General features: G+C 39.1%; 1 protein-coding gene across 41 annotated transcripts in view; it reads left to right on the top strand.

Annotated features, from left to right (window-relative positions):
• Positions 1-18,650, top strand: part of neb (nebulin) — a 293,069-nt gene that overhangs the window by 221,259 nt on the left and 53,160 nt on the right. For 37 of the 41 annotated variants that reach the window (XM_072579807.1, XM_072579845.1, XM_072579844.1 and 34 more), the window contains 10 exons: positions 541-645; positions 2,139-2,249; positions 3,025-3,135; positions 5,054-5,155; positions 5,253-5,357; positions 10,389-10,487; positions 11,873-11,986; positions 14,380-14,484; positions 16,635-16,739; positions 17,500-17,604. In XM_072579807.1, coding sequence (XP_072435908.1) covers positions 541-645; positions 2,139-2,249; positions 3,025-3,135; positions 5,054-5,155; positions 5,253-5,357; positions 10,389-10,487; positions 11,873-11,986; positions 14,380-14,484; positions 16,635-16,739; positions 17,500-17,604 — 1,062 coding nt within the window. The remainder of the gene's footprint in view (positions 1-540; positions 646-2,138; positions 2,250-3,024; positions 3,136-5,053; positions 5,156-5,252; positions 5,358-10,388; positions 10,488-11,872; positions 11,987-14,379; positions 14,485-16,634; positions 16,740-17,499; positions 17,605-18,650) is intronic. The other 4 variants (XM_072579817.1, XM_072579827.1, XM_072579816.1 and 1 more) reach the window with 2 other exon arrangements.

Here is an 18,650-nt window from a genome sequence, read left to right as displayed (position 1 = left end):
TGGGTAGATTGTTAAAGTTCACTTAAGAATGTAATTTTTTTAAAAAAGTTTTGCGATTTACCTATAAAAGAACTGAAACCAACATGGCCATTCTAACAGATGAGAGACTTACCAAACAATCCAGATCTTTTATTTTTCAGTTATATAATTTCAGTTACATCACACTGTAAACTTTTGCTATAAATTCTGAGTCTTACAATCTTATACTCCACAACCATTTAATGAAGGAGCAGCGCTCCGAAAGCTAGTGCTTCCAAATAAACCTGTTGGACTATAACCTGGTGTTGTGTGATTTTTCACTTTGTACACTCTCAGATCAAGCCACTTCCGGTCTTCTCTCTCTAATGACAGAGTCCTATGATTTGGTAAGACCACAGTGACTTTACCTTTACCTGAGTTTAATAGAAGAAAGAAAACATTTGCAGGGTTCTGGTGGGGAAAGCAGGAGAGGAGGACTCATCAGATAGTTCTTACAGATTTTGCAGAGGTGTGAGGGGCCCTTTTTATCGCAAGATACTAATCATTTTGTGCCATTCACAGATAAAATACCAGCTGAAGCACAAGAAAGAAAAAGGCATTTTCCAAGCAGTTCCAGACACACCACAGATGCTCCATGCCAAATCTGTTGCTAGCCTAATGTCTGAGGTACTGCAGTCATTTTCCATCAAGTGTTGCTAACTGTTGAATTAACCAAGGTTGCAGAAATGTTGTTCCATAAAGCTCCATTTAATCTACCGATGAATTTACTATTTTATAGCTCATGATGGAGAAAGTGAGGACTGCAGATGCTGGAGATCAGAGCTGAAAATGTGTTGCTGGAAAAGCGCAGCAGGTCAGGCAGCATTCAAGGAGCAGGAGAATCGACGTTTCGGGCATGAGAAGGACTCATGCCCGAAACGTCGATTCTCCTGCTCCTTGGATGCTGCCTGACCTGCTGCGCTTTTCCAGCAACACATTTTCAGCTGTTGCTCATGATGGTTTGGAAGTCAGGGCATTACATCAGCAATTCAGAATAACATTATCTGGAACTTAAATTTAATAAATAAAACCTGAAACTAAAAGCTTATTTCTGTAATAGTGACCATGAAACCATTATCAATTATTGTAAAAACCCATTTGATTTACTGATGCCCATTATGGCAAGAAATCAGCTGTCCTTACCAAGTTTATGATTAATGGTCTAGCAGGCTGCTCAGTTCATGTGTTTCGGGATGGTAACAATGATGCCCTTGCCAGCATTCCATCCCATGATGTCATTAAAAATTGCAATTTCATGTATTATGTATGACTGGGAGGTTAATACACTATCATTTTAACTTGACATCCTAATTTAGGCCTTTCATGGTCAATTAATTAGGATAGAGTGCACAGAGGAACCTCGATTATCCAAAGGACATGGGTGGGAAGTACTTTGTTCAGGTAATCAAATTCCAGATAATCGAATGCCAGATAACATAGTAACATAGCCAAGCATCTGGACCTTGCAATCTTGCCAGATAATCCAAAATTCGAATAATCGAATGCTGGATAATTGAGGTTCCTCTGTACGTGCTTCTAGGATTAAGTTATCTTTTCTCATTCTGTGCTAGGTCTTAAGTTTAACTCATTGGTAACATGTTACATCCTTTGTGTCTGATGTTGAAGATTGAGGATATGCTCTGTATCCATGTGGCATGAGGACAAAAGAGCCTAAGTGAAAAAAAGGCCAGGGATGTACAATTTTCTGTCAAAGAGAAAAACACCACAAAAATGAAATAACCACTGCCAATTATTGTAAAAGTCCATTTAGTTCACTCATGTCCTTCAGCGAAGGAAATCTGCTATTTTTATCTGGTCTGGCCTAGACATGGCTCCAGAACCACAGCAGTGCGGTTGACTGTACAGCTCTCTGGGCAATCAGGGATGGACAATAATTTCGGGCCTAGCCAGCAACATCCACAAGTGAATGAATTTTTGAAAATAAATTTAGTAAATTTTGGTATTGCAATTTAATCAAAAAATGGAGGGATTGTTTACTGTCTATTTGTGGCTTTGGAATGATTATTCTTATTTTCGTTGAATGCAAGAATTTCTTTAACAGTTTTTGTTTCAACTGCTTTTAAGTTACTCATTCATTCCTTCCTCATTCTGCTTTGCAGAAAAAGTACAAAGAAGCTGTGAAGAAGGAACTTCCCAATGCTGCTTACATGAAATTGCCTGAGACCCGTGGGACTTCACACGTTAGAGAGGTGTCTAAGTTACTGAGTGGGGTGAGTATTCACACGTTATCATATTTTATGCGAGAAGCTTAGGCCATCAATTGTCTTTCTATATGTGGCCGCACAAAATTGCTTTGTGGTCTCTGTTTCTGCAAGTCTGTGACCCAGTTAAAATTAGGCAGAGAGATAAGTTTAGACCTAATTACCCCAATGACATGCCAACCAGAATTTTGTTCTTCTGCCATGACCATCAGTGACTGAACGTTCCTCACCCATTTCATGCAAGTTGTGGATTTATTCTTCCCTCCTTGTCGGTTCCACTTCCACTTCTCAACATTCCCACAAGCAAGTTACTGTAGTGCTAGGCCTCAGGAAATGGAGGTTAGTGCTGGATGTGCCTCTATGGCAGGCATTCTGTCTCCCTCGAGAAACCCCATCTCTGCCAATGTCTTCAATGGTTTTGGTTCTCAGTCATTAAGATTTCTTCAGTATCCCTCACTGGATTCTACAATGCTGTTCTATTTTCCCAGCTATTGAGTTTCCACCCTTGCACTTATTATATCTCAATTAAAATTGAGGACTTTAGAGGCAGAAAATTAGGGTCATACATCTAAGTACTAGGTACAGCAGACTTGTTTATTTTATGCTACACCACCTCAGTTATACTGTAAAATGAAAGGACCTCCCGGCTGGAGGCCATGCTGAATGGCTTCATTTACATTCTAAACTTCGGTATTATTCTTGGATGTATTATGGAGTTTTTAAAAATGTAATGATGACTCGTGAAGCATTATCTGATTGTTAATATGCATTTCTTTGCCCACAGAAACTGTACAAGAAGCAGTTTGAGAAAGATAAAGGCAAATCCTCATATTCCATTATGATGGAGCCTCCAGAAGTAAAACATGCAATGAATGTGGCCAAATGTCAGAGTAACGTAAGCATGCTAATCATTTTGCATCTTTTCCTTCAGTTGCATGTTTTCTTAATTGTCTTAATTTCTTAATCTCTGTATTGAATTAAATGTTGGTCAATTTCTTTTCCCACGAGGCCTGGACTCCATTTTTAATGTTAACTAAACTTTTGTCCCGCTACAATGAGCAGAAAACAATCCAGCTCTGCTTTATTCAAAACTGACCAATTAATGATCGACTGGCTCAGAAAGAAAATTATTAGCTATCTGCTCCTGCGGTTTCAATGGATGTCATTATTAATTTTTTCCCAAGCGTATGATTACAGCTGTGCCTGCTAAGAATGCTTTGCTGAGTTTCAAAAGCTCAAAACTCATTTGTCTGAGTTGAAATTTATAAGCTATAAATCGAAATTTACATTTGAGAGGCCATTACATGATTAGCTATCTTTGTGTTAATGAATAAAATTTTTGTTTTTACAGCAGATTGACAACTTGATATTTAATTCTTTTCATGAAATAGAGATCTCTTATAAAAATTGGGTGTATAGTAGTGGGAACTCTCTTTGTTTGGGTAAACTGGATGAGTGGTTATGGAAGATATGAGAGAGAATGGAACATGGTATATGAGTGAGGGACACATGTGGTGGAATGGTGGTGAAGGATCAGGGTTTCAGGTCCTTAAGGCCTTTCAAGCAACTGGGTCAAAGTCTCAGAGAACCAAAGCAGGCCTTTTAATAACCTCACCTTAGCATGTGTCTAGCTCCATGGCTACTCTCAAATGCCTTCATCCTCTGCTTCCCTCTCCACCCAGCTCCCAACTTGGCTAGAAGGAAAATATGGATGGTAGGGAGAGTTTTAAAAAAACTAGATCTTCCACAATTTAGCCCACAATCTCATTGAATCTTTTAACTTTAAAATAAACATTCCCCTCAGCAGCCAAATTTTGTGGCTGTTTAGAGGTGCGAGGAGTCTCTCTGCAGAGTATCTTGTGAATGCAGTTATATCTAGACAGGGGGATCTCCTCAAAGCCTGGCAGGAGAGCTAACTCCCAGTCTGCTGCTCAAGCCTACCTACAGGCAGCTTAACTGTTCCCACACAACTCCAGGATCCTAGAGACTAACCAGAGAATTTTGGTCAGCTGATGAAAATAGGCCTCATTCTCCAGGCGTTTAGCATGCTCAGTTGGCTCTCTGCCACTTAAGGGCAGCAGCAAACCCCATCCAACCTTCAGGTAGATGTCCCAGAAGGAGACTGGAGCCAGAAAATCAGCATGCCAGCCAGAAGCACAACCTCCTGTGATCTTTTGTGTTCTGCATTCTACTGGGCCTTACAAATTAAACTGCCATTACAGAGGAGGATCTCCAAGATGTTTCTATTAGGCTATGTGAACCTACATGATGCACAGAAAGGTTAATAATCAGATGCAGGTTATTTTCCCACTAATACCTTTTTGAGCCACTTGCCTGGTGTGTGTGGAGAGGATGAGGCCAGCTTGAAATGAAAGTGCCTCGACTGTTTAACTTGCAATCTTCAAGATCAGATAATGATTTGAGATTGGTCAGCACATCCTCTTGCAGTTGATTCAATTCAGGCCTTGTGGTCCTTCCCTAATTTCCAAACTGATCTTTTCCACCATGATTTCAGTCAGTCTCTCTTGTATCGCCCTCCACCACTCCGTGTCTGTTCCCTTACCTATCACAACATATCTTTGCTCTCTCTCCACATCACCACCACCCCAGCCCACACAGCCTCCATACTGCATAGGACCATGATATATTGTCTGCATTAGAAGTATTATATAATTCCAAGCTCGCCATATCAAATTGAGAAATAGGAACTTTAGAACATATGGAATGAGCAATTTATTTGGAATGTATTTCTCAAATTTCAATCCTTAGCAAAGCAGCATATCAGTGATGATAAAACGTTCTCTGTTCTGCAGATCGATTACAAGAAAGATGCTAAATCCAAACTAGCTTACACATCTGTGGCAGATCGACCAGATATTCTTAAAGCCACTGAAGCTGCCAAGTTAATAAGTGATGTGAGTATGTTTCATTCATTTAAGCTGTATTCCTCAAGATATTATCTTGGCTCAGGTACAGCCCATCACATGAGTTTTGTCTGGTGTCTTTTTTCAGATTGGATACAGGACAAAAGCACGTGAGGAGGCTAGTCGTGGTATAATCAGCCTTGGACGCCCAGACATTGAACTTGCCAAAGAGGTTTCCAAACTCACCAGCCAGGTAAAACAGATAAGGGTAATTTATGAGAAGCTGAAGTAGATACCTGAATAACCTCACAAAGAAAACAGGATTGTAAGATTGTCTGCGACTCCAGATTGTGTCATACTGTACCGGTCTATACTAAGTCACATAAGATTGTAGCAAACATGTTAAATTGTGCTATGTTGCATTAGACTGTATCCAACGTTACATTGTAATAGTGTCATAAACTATCAGAAAGAAGAAAATCAAACCAATGAAATTGAGAGAAAATGGTTAAGTTGACTGGCCGGAGAAAGTCTGATGAATCGTGCAAGATGCAACTATTCTAGAAGTTTCAATATTTGTTCTCCTCAAGAGTTTCAATGTCATTTTAAATCAATAACTTCTTTCTAGTGTTCATTCTTGCATGTTGATTTCTATCTCCTTTCTGCTTTACTGTTTATTTTGCAGGTTGTTTGTTGTGATTTTATGCATTTATCTTAAGGTTAATTTTGATGCTGTGTCCAAGTTGTTACTCTCAACTTGTCATGTCTCTTAGTGGTAGCACAATCAACTCTGTAAAAGCATTGGTCTCTTTTCTTTCCAGAAAAGATAAGGGTGATGGGTGTCAAAATAGACGTGTTTAAAATTATGACTTTTTTTGGTAGAGAATGTTGACTTAATCAACATAAGATAGTCCCTAAGAATTCAAACAGAGAATTATAAAGAAACTACGTATCCAGAGAGTGAGGAGAGTATGGAATTCTCTACCACAGAGTGTAGTTGAGGCATATAATGATGATGTAACTAAGTGGGGCTAGACAATTCTCTGAGAAAGAGGGAGGTAGAGGTTTTGGCTCATGGAAGTTGATGGGAAAGGCAATGGAGCATAAAACACTGGCACGGACAAATTGGGCTAGTTGACTGTGTTTGTGCTGTGTGTTCTATGTAAATTTTGTAGCATGAAAGCAAATAATAGGAGTAATTTACACAGGAAAGGTAGTCAATCAGTAGCAACAGCAACCTGCCTAATAAACTGTCCTTTAGGTGATAGAAAGACCAGCGATAGAGAAGAGGCAAGTGATGGCTTTGTAGGTAATTTTAAACACTCCTCTCTCCCTAAAAATGGGTGGATCATGGTCAGGTAAGAAGTCAAAATGTTAAAAATGCAAAACAAGAACCAAGACCTGGTCTGAATCTGCAAACTCCCAGATTTAAAGAAGAGAGACAAAGTAAGAACAGAAGAAGAATGAGTTATAGACTCATGATTAGATTAGATTCCCTACAGTATGGAAACAGGCCCTTCTGCCCAACAAGTCTACACTGACCTTCCAAAGAGTAGCCCAACCAGACCTATTCCCTACCCTATATTTACCATTGACTAATGTACCAAACACTATGGGGAATTTACCATGGCCAATTCACCAGATCTGCACACCTTTGGGTTGTGGGAGGAAATCCACGCAGACATGGGGAGAATGTGCAAAATCCACAGACAGTCACCACCCGAGGTGGGAATCAACCCGAGTCCCTGGTGCTGTGAGGCAGCAGTGCTAACCACTGTGCCACTGTGCTGCCCCGTATTTAATGTTTTCAGTTGAGTGGTGCTTTCTGTTTGATTTTAAATGCCTCTGTTAATCAGACTCAGTTGATTCTTGGTTTCAAGAAAAAGTCATTCAAACTGATATTTTGGGCTTTCAACTGGTAAACCAATTGTCATTTCCTAAATGCCACCTCAAGGATCATTCTTCCGAATCCAACATGTATCATTCCAAAGGCACTCAATCAAGTGTACAGAGATAACTATACCCATTGTGACCCCAAGTTATAAGATTACAGGAGCAGAATTAGGCCATTCGGTCCTTCGAGTCTGCTCTGTAATTCGATAATGACTGATATGCTGCTCACCCCCATTTCCCTGCCTTTTCTCCATATCCCTTCAACCCATTACCAATTACAAATCTGACTAGCTCCTCCTTAAATTTACTCACTGTCCCATCATCCACTGCACTTTGTGGTAGTGAATTCCACAGATTCACAACGCTTTGGGAGAATTAGTTTCTCTCAACTCTGTTTTAATTTGCTACCCCCAATCTTAACTTCCCCTCCAACATCCCACAATTCATGTTCTTCTTGCTTGGCTTTTTCCTCTGTCTTGTGGTCTCTCTGTCTCAATGCCCTCTTATTAAAAGATACTCATTATTCATTTCCCATTCAAGTTGGCACTATTCTTTCCCAATATTGGCAAATATCCTCCATCCTCACAGAATCTTATGTTCACTTTCCTCCCTTCCTCAGTTTAGATGCAACAGACCTTTAACAAAGAATCATTGGAGTGCAAAAGGGGCCATTTGACTCATTGTTGCAATGACTTTCCAAATGAGCATTCTAATTTAGTTCTTTCGCCTGACTTTTCCCACATACCATTGCACATTGTTTCTATACAAATAATCATCCAATTCCCTCTTGAATGCCTCAATTAATTCTCTCTCCACCACACTTCCAGGTAATGCTTTTGACATTCATGGTCAGTTCAGGAAGATACTCGAACAAGTGTATAGAGATGACTGTACCTATTGTGACCTGAACTTTCTGACTCAGCAAGGGTTCAAAACAACTTTGTACCTTTTTTCAAAGATTGCATTTTTCATTCTATACATAATATGATTGGGGATTAAGTATTATCAAGTAAGGGACCATTCCTTTATATGTTCTGACACATTGTGCTGGGCCCCACTGAGTATGGGAAGGGGGACTCCTTGGCCTTTCGCCAGTTCTTTGGTTGCACCTTGAATCCCAAATCATTTTCCAGAGGGAAGATTGATTGGGGGCTGGATAAGGTGATAGAGCTAATTAAAAGCCTGTTAATGATTGAAAATGAAGACCAACTATACTTTGACACCACATTGGATTTTCCAGGGAAAATCACATTGAATTCTGTAGCCTGCATAGTGCAGTTATTTAATCCCCATTTCAGCCTAACAGTGAGTTTCAGAGCCTACAGGAAAAGGTATTGCTCCATGTTTGTGATGAGGTCAGTTATTTGTGAATAGTTTGAACATGGAAGACCAACTCGCCTCGTTTTCAGGACTACTTTTCAACATAAAGCTGTATATTTCAAGAATATGCATGCTAACTTTAGAGCAAATTGTTGAGAGGATTTTCAGATATTTATTCTATTATGTCACATAAATAGATATACAATGGGTGACCAAAGTTTGATAAAGAGGGAAGTTTTGAGTAGCAATTTAAAAGGGGAACAGGTGACCAAGACAGGGTACAAGGTTTAAGGAAAGAATTCCAGAACTTGGACTTTACACATCGAAATATCCAACCAGGAATGGAGGAGCAATGGTCATGTGCAAAAGGTCAAATTGGTAAGATTTTGCAGAGATTTCCAAAGATAGTCAAACCAGAGATTGTTTCTGAGATGGAGGAGGATGAGGACATGGAGGAATGTGCAAACAAGGAGGAGAACTTTAAATACAAAATTGTGGTTGAATGGGGAGCCAATATAGGTCAGAAACACAATGGTCACAGGTAATTAGACAAAAAATTGTTTTCACAAAAAAATTCACTTATGTACCCCACAGCTTCAAGGTCAAGAGTGAAATGTTGGTTCAAACTGTGAAAAAATTGTGCAGCATCATAAATCTTTCCCTGCAATTTCCATTTTATATTGTGGTAACATTTTGGAGGGAAATGAGATGATATTCTCAACAGTGTGGAAACAGGTCCTTTGGCCCAACAAGTCCACACCAACCCTCCAAAGAGCAACCCACCCAGTCCCATTTCCCTCTGACTAATGCACCTAACACGATGGGGCAATGTAGCATGGCCAATTCACCTAACCTGCACATCTTTGGACTGCGGGAGGAAGCCAGAGCACCTGGAGGAAACCCACACAGACACAGGGAGAATGTGCAAACTTCACACAGGCAGTCACCCAAGGCTGCAATTGAACCTGGGACCCTGTTGCTCTGAGGCAGCAGTGCTAACCACTGAGCCACTGTGCTGCCCTTAGATGTGGCCATAAAAGTGCAAACTTTACAAGGAGAATTGGTTAGATACTTGTAAAGAAAAAATGTGTGCTAGAGGGATAAGGTGGGAATGTAACACTAATTTAGGTAGCTCTTACAATAAACCAGGGCAGCTAGGATGACTAGATTCCTTCTGTGATGGAAAGTTCGATGAACTGCTTAAAGCAACATATCCATGGCCCAAGATATTATTGCTTTATTTGGGATATTGGGTCAATCTAATTTTCTTCTGGTTCAACTTTGTGACAGCACATCAACTGATGTTCACCCAATGCTGTTGTAACATATGTCTCGAGCAAATTACTGCTCAAAGGGCTCAAAGAGTGCTTCAAGAAAATACATTTTATTTTATAATACCAGATATTGTAATGCATAATTCAACCTGGTGTTTAAGATGATTCCATTCTTTCAGCACCAAGGTGCATGTTTAGACAAGTATGCACTTAAACATTTATTATACACGATACACTTAGTGTATCAATCACCCACCATCACCATTTTTCATCTAATAAATACACATTTGGGGAAATACTGGCATGAGACTTCAATATTTCAGCTCTATGGTTAATCTCCACCTTATGAGTTGGTGCATGGGATCAAGCAGGTGATGGATTATGTTGCCAAGAAAATGTGTCCATAGAGAGCATAGTGAGCAATGAACAGAAGTTAACCGTCTACACCAACATGCACAGTTCACGTTTTATATTCTGCGTATATGTGAGTCCCATTCAAAGAAGGATTTTGGGAAGCTTCAATGTTGATTTGTGCATTGCAATCTCTGGTATATGATAATAGTCAAAATCCATTTTATTGTGAAATATATATAATCTATCATTGTATGGTAAAATTGAGCAGGATCCTGCTTCTAACTAGTCATTTACTGACTGGAGTTAAATACATATCTGCTGCTGTCCATGTATTAATTTGTTTGTTCCAAGCTCTTCTATCTCATGCTTGCAATTCCATCCAGGCTACCCATTAATTGCTAATTAATGTTGCTCTGATCATACCATCTTGCTACGCTTCATAGGTGGAATATACCAAACAGAAACTCAGAGGCCATGGAGCTGCTTCATATGACACTCCCACGATGAGGCTTGCAAAGAAAGCAAACATCCTCTCAAGCAACGTAAGACAACCATAAATACCAAAAATCCCTGTACAGTGTTTCTGCGTTTTATATTCTGCCCTTGCCCTTTGTGCAAATTACGTTTTTGTTGTCGGGGGGAGTGGGTGTGCCTTCCAGTGCGAATGGTATTCTAGCACCAATAGTATTCATACGCAGAAGTCAATCCAATTAAAGATTAAGATGAAATCAAAGGACCGAACAGGAATAGTCCTAAACTAAGCCATCATGCCTGGGTTGTTTTGCATTCATGTTTTTGGCACAATTCACTGTATTGGATTCCAAGTTTTCAATTCAGTCTTCTATTTTCCCCAGTCTCTACCAAAGGGAAAACAGAGTTCTAAGATTCAGCAATTTCCACTTTTGAGCCTAGAGCTACAAAAATGTAACTTCTCTGAATTATCTATCAACCATGAACATTTTTTACTTCTCCAAGAATGGTCAAAGCTTCCGAGCCTTCTTGAATCCCCCGCCCACCCCCCCCCCCCCCCCCCCCACCTCCCACCACCCCCAAGCTGTCAGTAATGCTAATCCATTTCTCATTACATCTTCAGCTTTCTTCTTCTTAATGGTTCATTCTGCTTCAGCTCAAGATCATACTTGAATGATACGCTTTTTCTTAAGGTTTTGTGCTTAGAAAGGTTGTGCGTATGTATCTCTGACTCTGGAATTCTTTTTGAACCATGGTGTTGTCCACTTTCTTTGATAAGAGAGAAGAAAGTTTCCACCCAAGTGCATTTTGTATTTTTCTTTTGTTTGATTATCTTTTACTCTTGAAATTTTACACACTTTTTTTGTAGGAATCCAGGCTTTTGAAATGGTGAATTTTGCCATCTGTGTTCCAGGCCTGGTATCTGGACGTGGAAGTGGACAATCTAATGGTTTCACCTTTTAAAATATAATCTGTGCACATATTAATATTTTAAAGATAGAGTTAAATATAAACAAATTGATATGAGTATGAAAGTAACTCAGGTCTGTGAGCAATTGTTATGCTAACACTGCATTCAAGAAACTGATATTTTGTACATCAAGTTGTTTCCAGGATCTGATCACTGGATCAGATTTTATTTTCTTTTGATTGTTCATTTGTTAAACATTGCCAACTTTTTTTGGCTCACCACTCTTTGTCATTCCTATTATATACCGCCTTGCCAACCTACACCCTCTTATGTCTATCCCTGTTTGTTGTTTGTTACCAGACAACTGTGCGCCCCATCTTTGTCATTGTGAGTTTTAAGGTAGTTTTTGTCATCCTTCCTAATCAATGTCATTTGTCCAAACTGTTCAACTGATTTGTTTATTGTTTCTTTATTGTACTGAGTTACAAAGCTGATTGTATTCATGTTGGGGATAATTAAGTAATATTGTTTTTAATTCACGCACAGCTTAAGTACAAAGAGAAGTTTGAGAAAGAGTTTAAAGGACAGAGGCCGAAGTTTGATTTGAAGGAAAGCTCAGGATACAAGTCAATGAAAGATGCAAATATTTTTGCTAGTGAAGTGAGTATCAAGACACTTCCAACTACAATTACTAAACTGTTTGAGGTTGGTTGATGATGCCAGTACTTCAAGACAAAACAAAAGTTGTATGTTTATAGAAATAATTGGATAAGAATCACCTGTCTGTGAGCTTCTGAAATTTAAAATACGTTTCCATTGCATATTCACCCAGGTACATGTTGACTTTTGATTTTAAAAAATTACAGGATTTGAAAATGCAATAATTAGGAGACTGGAGAACACCCAAAGCCATTGTGGAGACTCTATTGCAACAGTCTTCAGTGTCTGGAGGTTTCTGACATTTCAAAGTGGTGCAGACCAACCATCTGTCCATCTGTCCATCTATCTATCTATCTAACTATCTATCTGTCTATCTGTCTATCTATCCTGGATATGGAGTAGAACTTCTCTACACCAGAACTCTCCATTGCCCGGCTGATTTAGGACCCATTGTCCATCAGAAAACTGAAATGTTATATGACTTTAGGGTGACACGCCTTCAGGAAAAATGGCCTGGAGCCCTAATAAAAAGATGCATGACTTGTATCGGACCCTATTTTACATGAGGAGGAGATGGGGATTGAGTTGAGGAGAACACCATGACTAAGGGAGGGTCTCAGCAATCTACATTACCAGGTGGGCAGCAACCACAACAGCACATTTTTCTGCCCTTCAACTTAAGTGACCTCCAGCTCACCCTGCAGACTCCAGCAGGGTTGTCGCTGGGGAACAACAGCTGGTGGCATCCCCAAAATAAATAATAGGCTTATACTCTTCAGAATTTCCATGACAGAATGTGAGCAAACATTAATTCAAAATTCTAGTAATTTCATCTTCTGAAGGCCTACATTACCCAATCCCTTTTCAGTTCAAAGCCCACTGATACACCTCTCCAAGTGGGCTTTGCAGACTTACTATGGTTTGAAAGGGAAAGGGACATTGACTAGAACAGACAGGACAATTGAGTTTTGGCCACTTAAAACAGCCATGACTCTATTAACAGTTAGAAAGAGAAAAACTGCAGATGCTGGAATCAAAAATAGACAGGCAGAAGGCTGGAAGAACACAATAAGCCAGGCAGCATCAGGAGTTGGAGGACACTGGAAAAACCTTCCAGTCACCACCCATTTCAATTCCCCTTCCCACTCCCTTTTCGACATGACTATCTTTGGCCTCCTCCATTGCCACAATGAACCAAACTGCAAATTGGAGTAGCAACACCTCATCTTCCACCTGGGCAACCTACACCTGGAGGACTCAACATTGAGTTCTCCAATTTGAAATAAACTCCTTCCCATCCCGTGATTCCCTTGCCAGCCCCTCCCCCTCCTTCTACTCTTCCCTGGCACCAGCTGGATTCATTCCTCCCACTGACCAACCAGGTCATACCCTCTACCTGTCTTCATCTATCCCCACTTCATCACCCTGCCCCCACCACTTCCTTTACCTGCAGCTCCCCCTACACCCATCCCCAGTCCTGAAGAAAGGTTACAGCCAAAAGGTAGATTTCTCCATCTCCTGATGCTGCCTGGCTTGCTGTGTTCTTCCAGGCTCTTGTCTGTCTACCATGCACCTATTAACAGGAAATGCAGGGGCCTGCTCTTACTTTTAATCTTCTGAACAACAGCCCCTTCTCCCAATGGCCCACACGACCCAAAATCTCTAAAATGGTCAAAGCATCTAAGGCAGGAAATAATGCTATATAACATGAATGTTTAGAGATTTTTGAGATTTGTTGCTCAGGTTGATGATAAGTATGTAAGTTAGCTTGCTGAGCTGGAAGGTTTGTTTTCAGATGTTTTGTCACCATACTAGGTAATATCATCAATGAGTGTCTCTAGTGAAGCACTAGTGGTATATCTCGCCTCTCTATTTATAGGTCTTGGTTTCTTAAAGTTGGTGATGTCATTTCCGCTTTTTTTTCAAGGTAAGGTAGATGGGATCTAAGTCGATGTGCTTATTGATGGAGTTCTGGTTAGAATGCCATATCTCTAAGAATTCCCATGTGTGTCTTTGTTTTGCCTGTCCTAGGGTGTGTGTGTTGTCCCAGTCAAAGTGGTGTCCTTCTTTGTCTTTTGGTGGCTAGTTGATGTTCATGTATCCTAGTGGCTAGTTTCTTGCTTGTGATTCTCACTGATGATGTTACCTAGTCATGGTGACGAAACAAACCTTCCAGCTCAGTGAGCTAACTTACGTACTTATGAATGTTTAGGTTTTTAGCATACATTAATTGAAGATTAAGTGTGTCAGACATTGGAGTGAAATGTTGTGGAGAACAGGAGAAACTTGAATTGAATCTCACCAGTGTTGCCCTGCAATCTAAATTCTGCAGCTAAAATACTTTGATATCAGTCAGAAGAATAATAGTGTTACTGTTTTGCTTCACATTTCAGGTTATATACAAGCAGGACCTGAAGAAGATGCACAAACCTGTAACAGATATGTCTGAATCCTTACAAATGCAGCATAATCTTTCCACTAGCAAGCTATCGAGTCAAGTAAGCAGTTGAACTGACAAACTCACATCCACTTTCATAACTTGTCCTGTCTCATTATAATCTGAATGAGTTAAGGATTAACACTTCTCCTCTTCTCATCACTGAGGGGATATCCCTGGTTGTGACCTACTCATCTCTTACCCATAGTTGTTCTCATCAGCCTCAATGACCATTTTGAACATTATGTGTCATAATTTTTTCTAATTAAAACTTCTTGTATTTTTATCAAGTTACTAATTAGCCACTTCACTGAAAATTTGTTGGTTGTCATCTTGTCGTTAGGCTTTTTTTAACACTAACAAATGGTTTTTTTAACAAGCCCTTTTCATTATTCTCATACTACTTCAGGAAATGAATGAAATCCTTTTTCATGTGCGTGAACATTAACATCTTCAGATGGTTGGATATTTATGCTTTTGTAATGGAAAGCACACATTGACTGAAGCCAAAATGGCACTCTGCCTGTTGGTGGACCAACCATTAACAAACCAGAGTTTCCCCATGAATCAGACGCAAAGAGATGCTCAAGAAATTTACAGGTTATAAATAGCCATCATGTGATCACCCACTCAGGTGATGCTGAATAATAAAATATCATTTGAGGATGAAAGAAATCAATATTGGTACTCATACTATCTCAATGCAGTTCTTAGTATCAGTTTATCTGTAGAATAAGTCAACAATCACAAAGTCTTGCATTTGTATAGTGCCTTTAATGTAGTAAAATAATTCAGGTTGCTTCATAGGAGCATTATCAAATGAAATGGAAGGATGCAATAATGGGACATTTCAAAAGTACCAATGATATTATACAAATTCAACAAATATATGTCAGTGATTTTGATGAGGAAGGTAAGTGTAATATTTCCAAATTTGCTAATGGCACATTGGGAGTTGAAGTAATGAAAGGGTGAAAAGGGACAGATGTAATCTAACATGGAAAAATAAGTTGTCCACTTAATATGGCATCTGCTATAGTGCACTTGTTAGCACACTTGAAATTGTGGATTCAGGTCCCATTCCAAAACAAGAACATTGTATTTGATACTCCTGTGCAGTACGAAAGTGTGCAAAAGTGTCTGAGGTGCCATCTATTGGATGAGATGTTAAAACAAGGTCCTTTTCACACTCTCAGGTCGATAAAAAAGATCCCATTGCATTTTTTTTGTCCTGTCCAATTTTCATTCCTCAGTTAATAATACTTTAACAGATTACCTGGTTATGATCATATTGCTGTTTGTGAGTGCTTGATTTGTGCAAAATGTCTGCTATATTTCCCACATTACAATATGGACTATCCTCTGTTTATTCACTTTTGAGATGCGACACTGAAGGAGCGATGATATGGTTCCAAGTCAGGATGATTTGTGGCTTGGAAGGAAACCCTTGGATGGTGGTGTTCTCGTATATCTGTAGCCCTTGTCCTTTTAGGTGTTGGAGGTTGTGGGTTTGGGACAGTAAGCACTTCAAAAGTACATAATTGGCTGCAAAAGCACTTTGAGGCATCCTGAATCATGTAAAGCACTGAATAAATGCAAGCCTTTTTTTCTCTTTTATGAAAACTCCATAAGACTTTCTCAACTATAGTTACTTTAAAAGTCCTGTCAGATTGAAATATTTTCTCATCCTCATCAAATATCTTCACAAATAAAATTACGTAAAATGGAAGAGTAATCATAGGGAGCTGAGAGGATTGTCCATTAAAATCTTTTCTCTACAATAGAAATATTTCTTGGATTATTTTCAAATATATTATTTTTGCTTTTCACACAGTATTACGTTTTGTAATTGTTATTTTATTTTTAAAACATCTTCTTTTGTGGTTCTTAACAAATCATTATAATTAACATCAAAGGATAATCCATTCAAATGAAACCAGCTTGTTAATGGTTGCTCTATTAGCTCTTCAGTGTAAATGACATTTCTCAGTAGCTTTTTCTGTTTTCATTTAGAAATGTCCATACCATTGTGTGTAACCCCACAGCCATAATCTATCCACCACATCCCATTTTTTGATTGGATTTCTTTTCTTGCTTTTCCATTTTATTGTTTAACGGAATATTTTTTGTGAGCACCTTTTTGTAGATGGGTCACAATATTCAGACTCTGTAGTCTCTCTGTTATTGAGGTGGTTTTTGACCCTCTCATAGTACCAGTACAAGAAGGAGTTTGAGAAGAGTAAAGGTCACTACCATTTGGTATCCGATTCACCTGAACAAATTCATCTAAAGGAGGCAACTGAGTTACAGAGCCAAGTAAGTCAGCTGAGGAAAAATGAATGTATGTTCATATGCACATTTAACTTTGTCTCCTGGATTCAAACTCATCCAGTACTAATGTGCGGCAAGTTCTACAGTTTACTGAAGACATGACCTATAGCAATGTTCTAACATAAAGCAAGAAGGCATATTTTTCTGTAGCCTATATTTTAAAATGGTAAAACTGAAAATGAAGGTCAAAACGTTCTTTCTTCTTTTGTTGAGCCTGTGAGTTTACTTACTTACTGTTTTTTTTAAACTGTGGTTTCTTCCCCCACTTCTATTTTATTTACAATATTAACTTGGTTCCTTTGTGCCCCCTAACTGAAGTACAATGAGCTAAGGCAATTGTCAGACAGCGTTTCATGTCAGTTCACTTTGACTTTATCATGGTTATTCTAAGAAAATTTCTAGCTTCCATTTGACACTGCTTCCAGATAATTTGGCTGAAATGGATAAATGCCACATGAGCCAATATAGCGATTCCAAAAATTCTTAAATGATGTTACAAATTGATGGGGAACTATAGGATTATATCATCATATATTAATGAAAGGGGCAGTTTTAACACACAACTATAATCTGAGCAGTTCCAAACAACTTTTAGCTTTTTTCAGTTCATTTATACAATAGGGGACACAGTGAGTGTTGATTTGCAGTAGTTCTATTATTAGAAATGCCATATTCTACAACGAAAATAATATCAATTATGTAAAGCTTATTCTGTTATGCAAAGTAACCATGTTGTACATTTCAGATAAAATACAAGGAACTGTATGAGAAAGAAAGAGGCAAGGCGATGCTGGACTTTGAAACACCTGTTTATGTTACTGCTTTGGAAACCCAGCATATGCAGAGTGAGGTACGGTCAAGGAATAACTCCATGAGGTTGTATTGTTGAATAGCGCCTGTTTTTGAAGAGAATAGGATTTATGAATGCCCGTGTTTGGGTTCCTCAATCAATTCATGTGGCCTTGGAAAATGTTTATTCGGAGGTGAAAAGGAAACTTATATACAGGTTGTGCCAGACTTGTATTAAGTATGCTGTCACCATGGCAAATACTTAAAGTTGATTTGTCTCCCAAAATATCTCATCTGCTCTTCAGCTATCTTAATCCCTTGCTCCTTGTGCACTGGGACACAACCCAACGTTGTCCAGCCAGGCTATTGAGAAATGTTCGGTTCAGCCTTTTCACAGTCCATCAGTTAGTCAGCAAGCAGCATAGTTACAATGAGATGCTAGACATAACAATGTGTTCCTTCCTTAATATCCACTACTTTACCTGCAATCTACTAAAGATTGCCATAATTGAAGACAGACCTGCTGTCACTCACTTGTGGCTTGGGTACCTCAGTGGTTCTGTGCCTCAGGTTGGTGTACCAGCAATTGCCATCATCCATCATTGACAATGCTATTCAGTGGAGCAGCCTGCCTCCCCTGTCAAATGCCTGAGTGACACAGTGGGGGAGTCTTCCCAATAAAGAGCAGCTGAGATCCTTGTTACCTCAGCAAGATTTCATCCATCCTTTCTGAATACAATCCCTATTGAACCCAATGTTAGCAAGATTTGTCCATGTTCTTTCTTGTAATGTTGTCTTGTTCACTTATAAATCATTTTCTGACCATAAGGCTTAGGATCAGAAGTAGGCCTTTCAGCCCATAGAGTCTGCTCTGCCATTCTGATAATCCTTAACTGTACCTTCCTCTCTTTTCCCCAGAACTCTTAATTCCCTTACTGATTAAAAATCTATCTATCTCAGTTTTGAATATACATAATATACAACCCAACCTTGACAGCCCTTCTTCTCTCTGCATTAAATGTGGCTTTCCTTGTTCTGTGATTATATCCTTTGATCCTACACACTTCCATAAAGATATACAACACCTTCACCCAGACAAGTTCACTA

The sequence above is a fragment of the Chiloscyllium punctatum genome, chromosome 10, assembly GCF_047496795.1.
Source record: "Chiloscyllium punctatum isolate Juve2018m chromosome 10, sChiPun1.3, whole genome shotgun sequence".
NCBI lineage: Eukaryota > Metazoa > Chordata > Chondrichthyes > Orectolobiformes > Hemiscylliidae > Chiloscyllium > Chiloscyllium punctatum.
The sequence above is the reverse complement of the archived record's forward strand: the minus strand, read 5'-3'. Positions and strand labels throughout refer to the sequence as shown.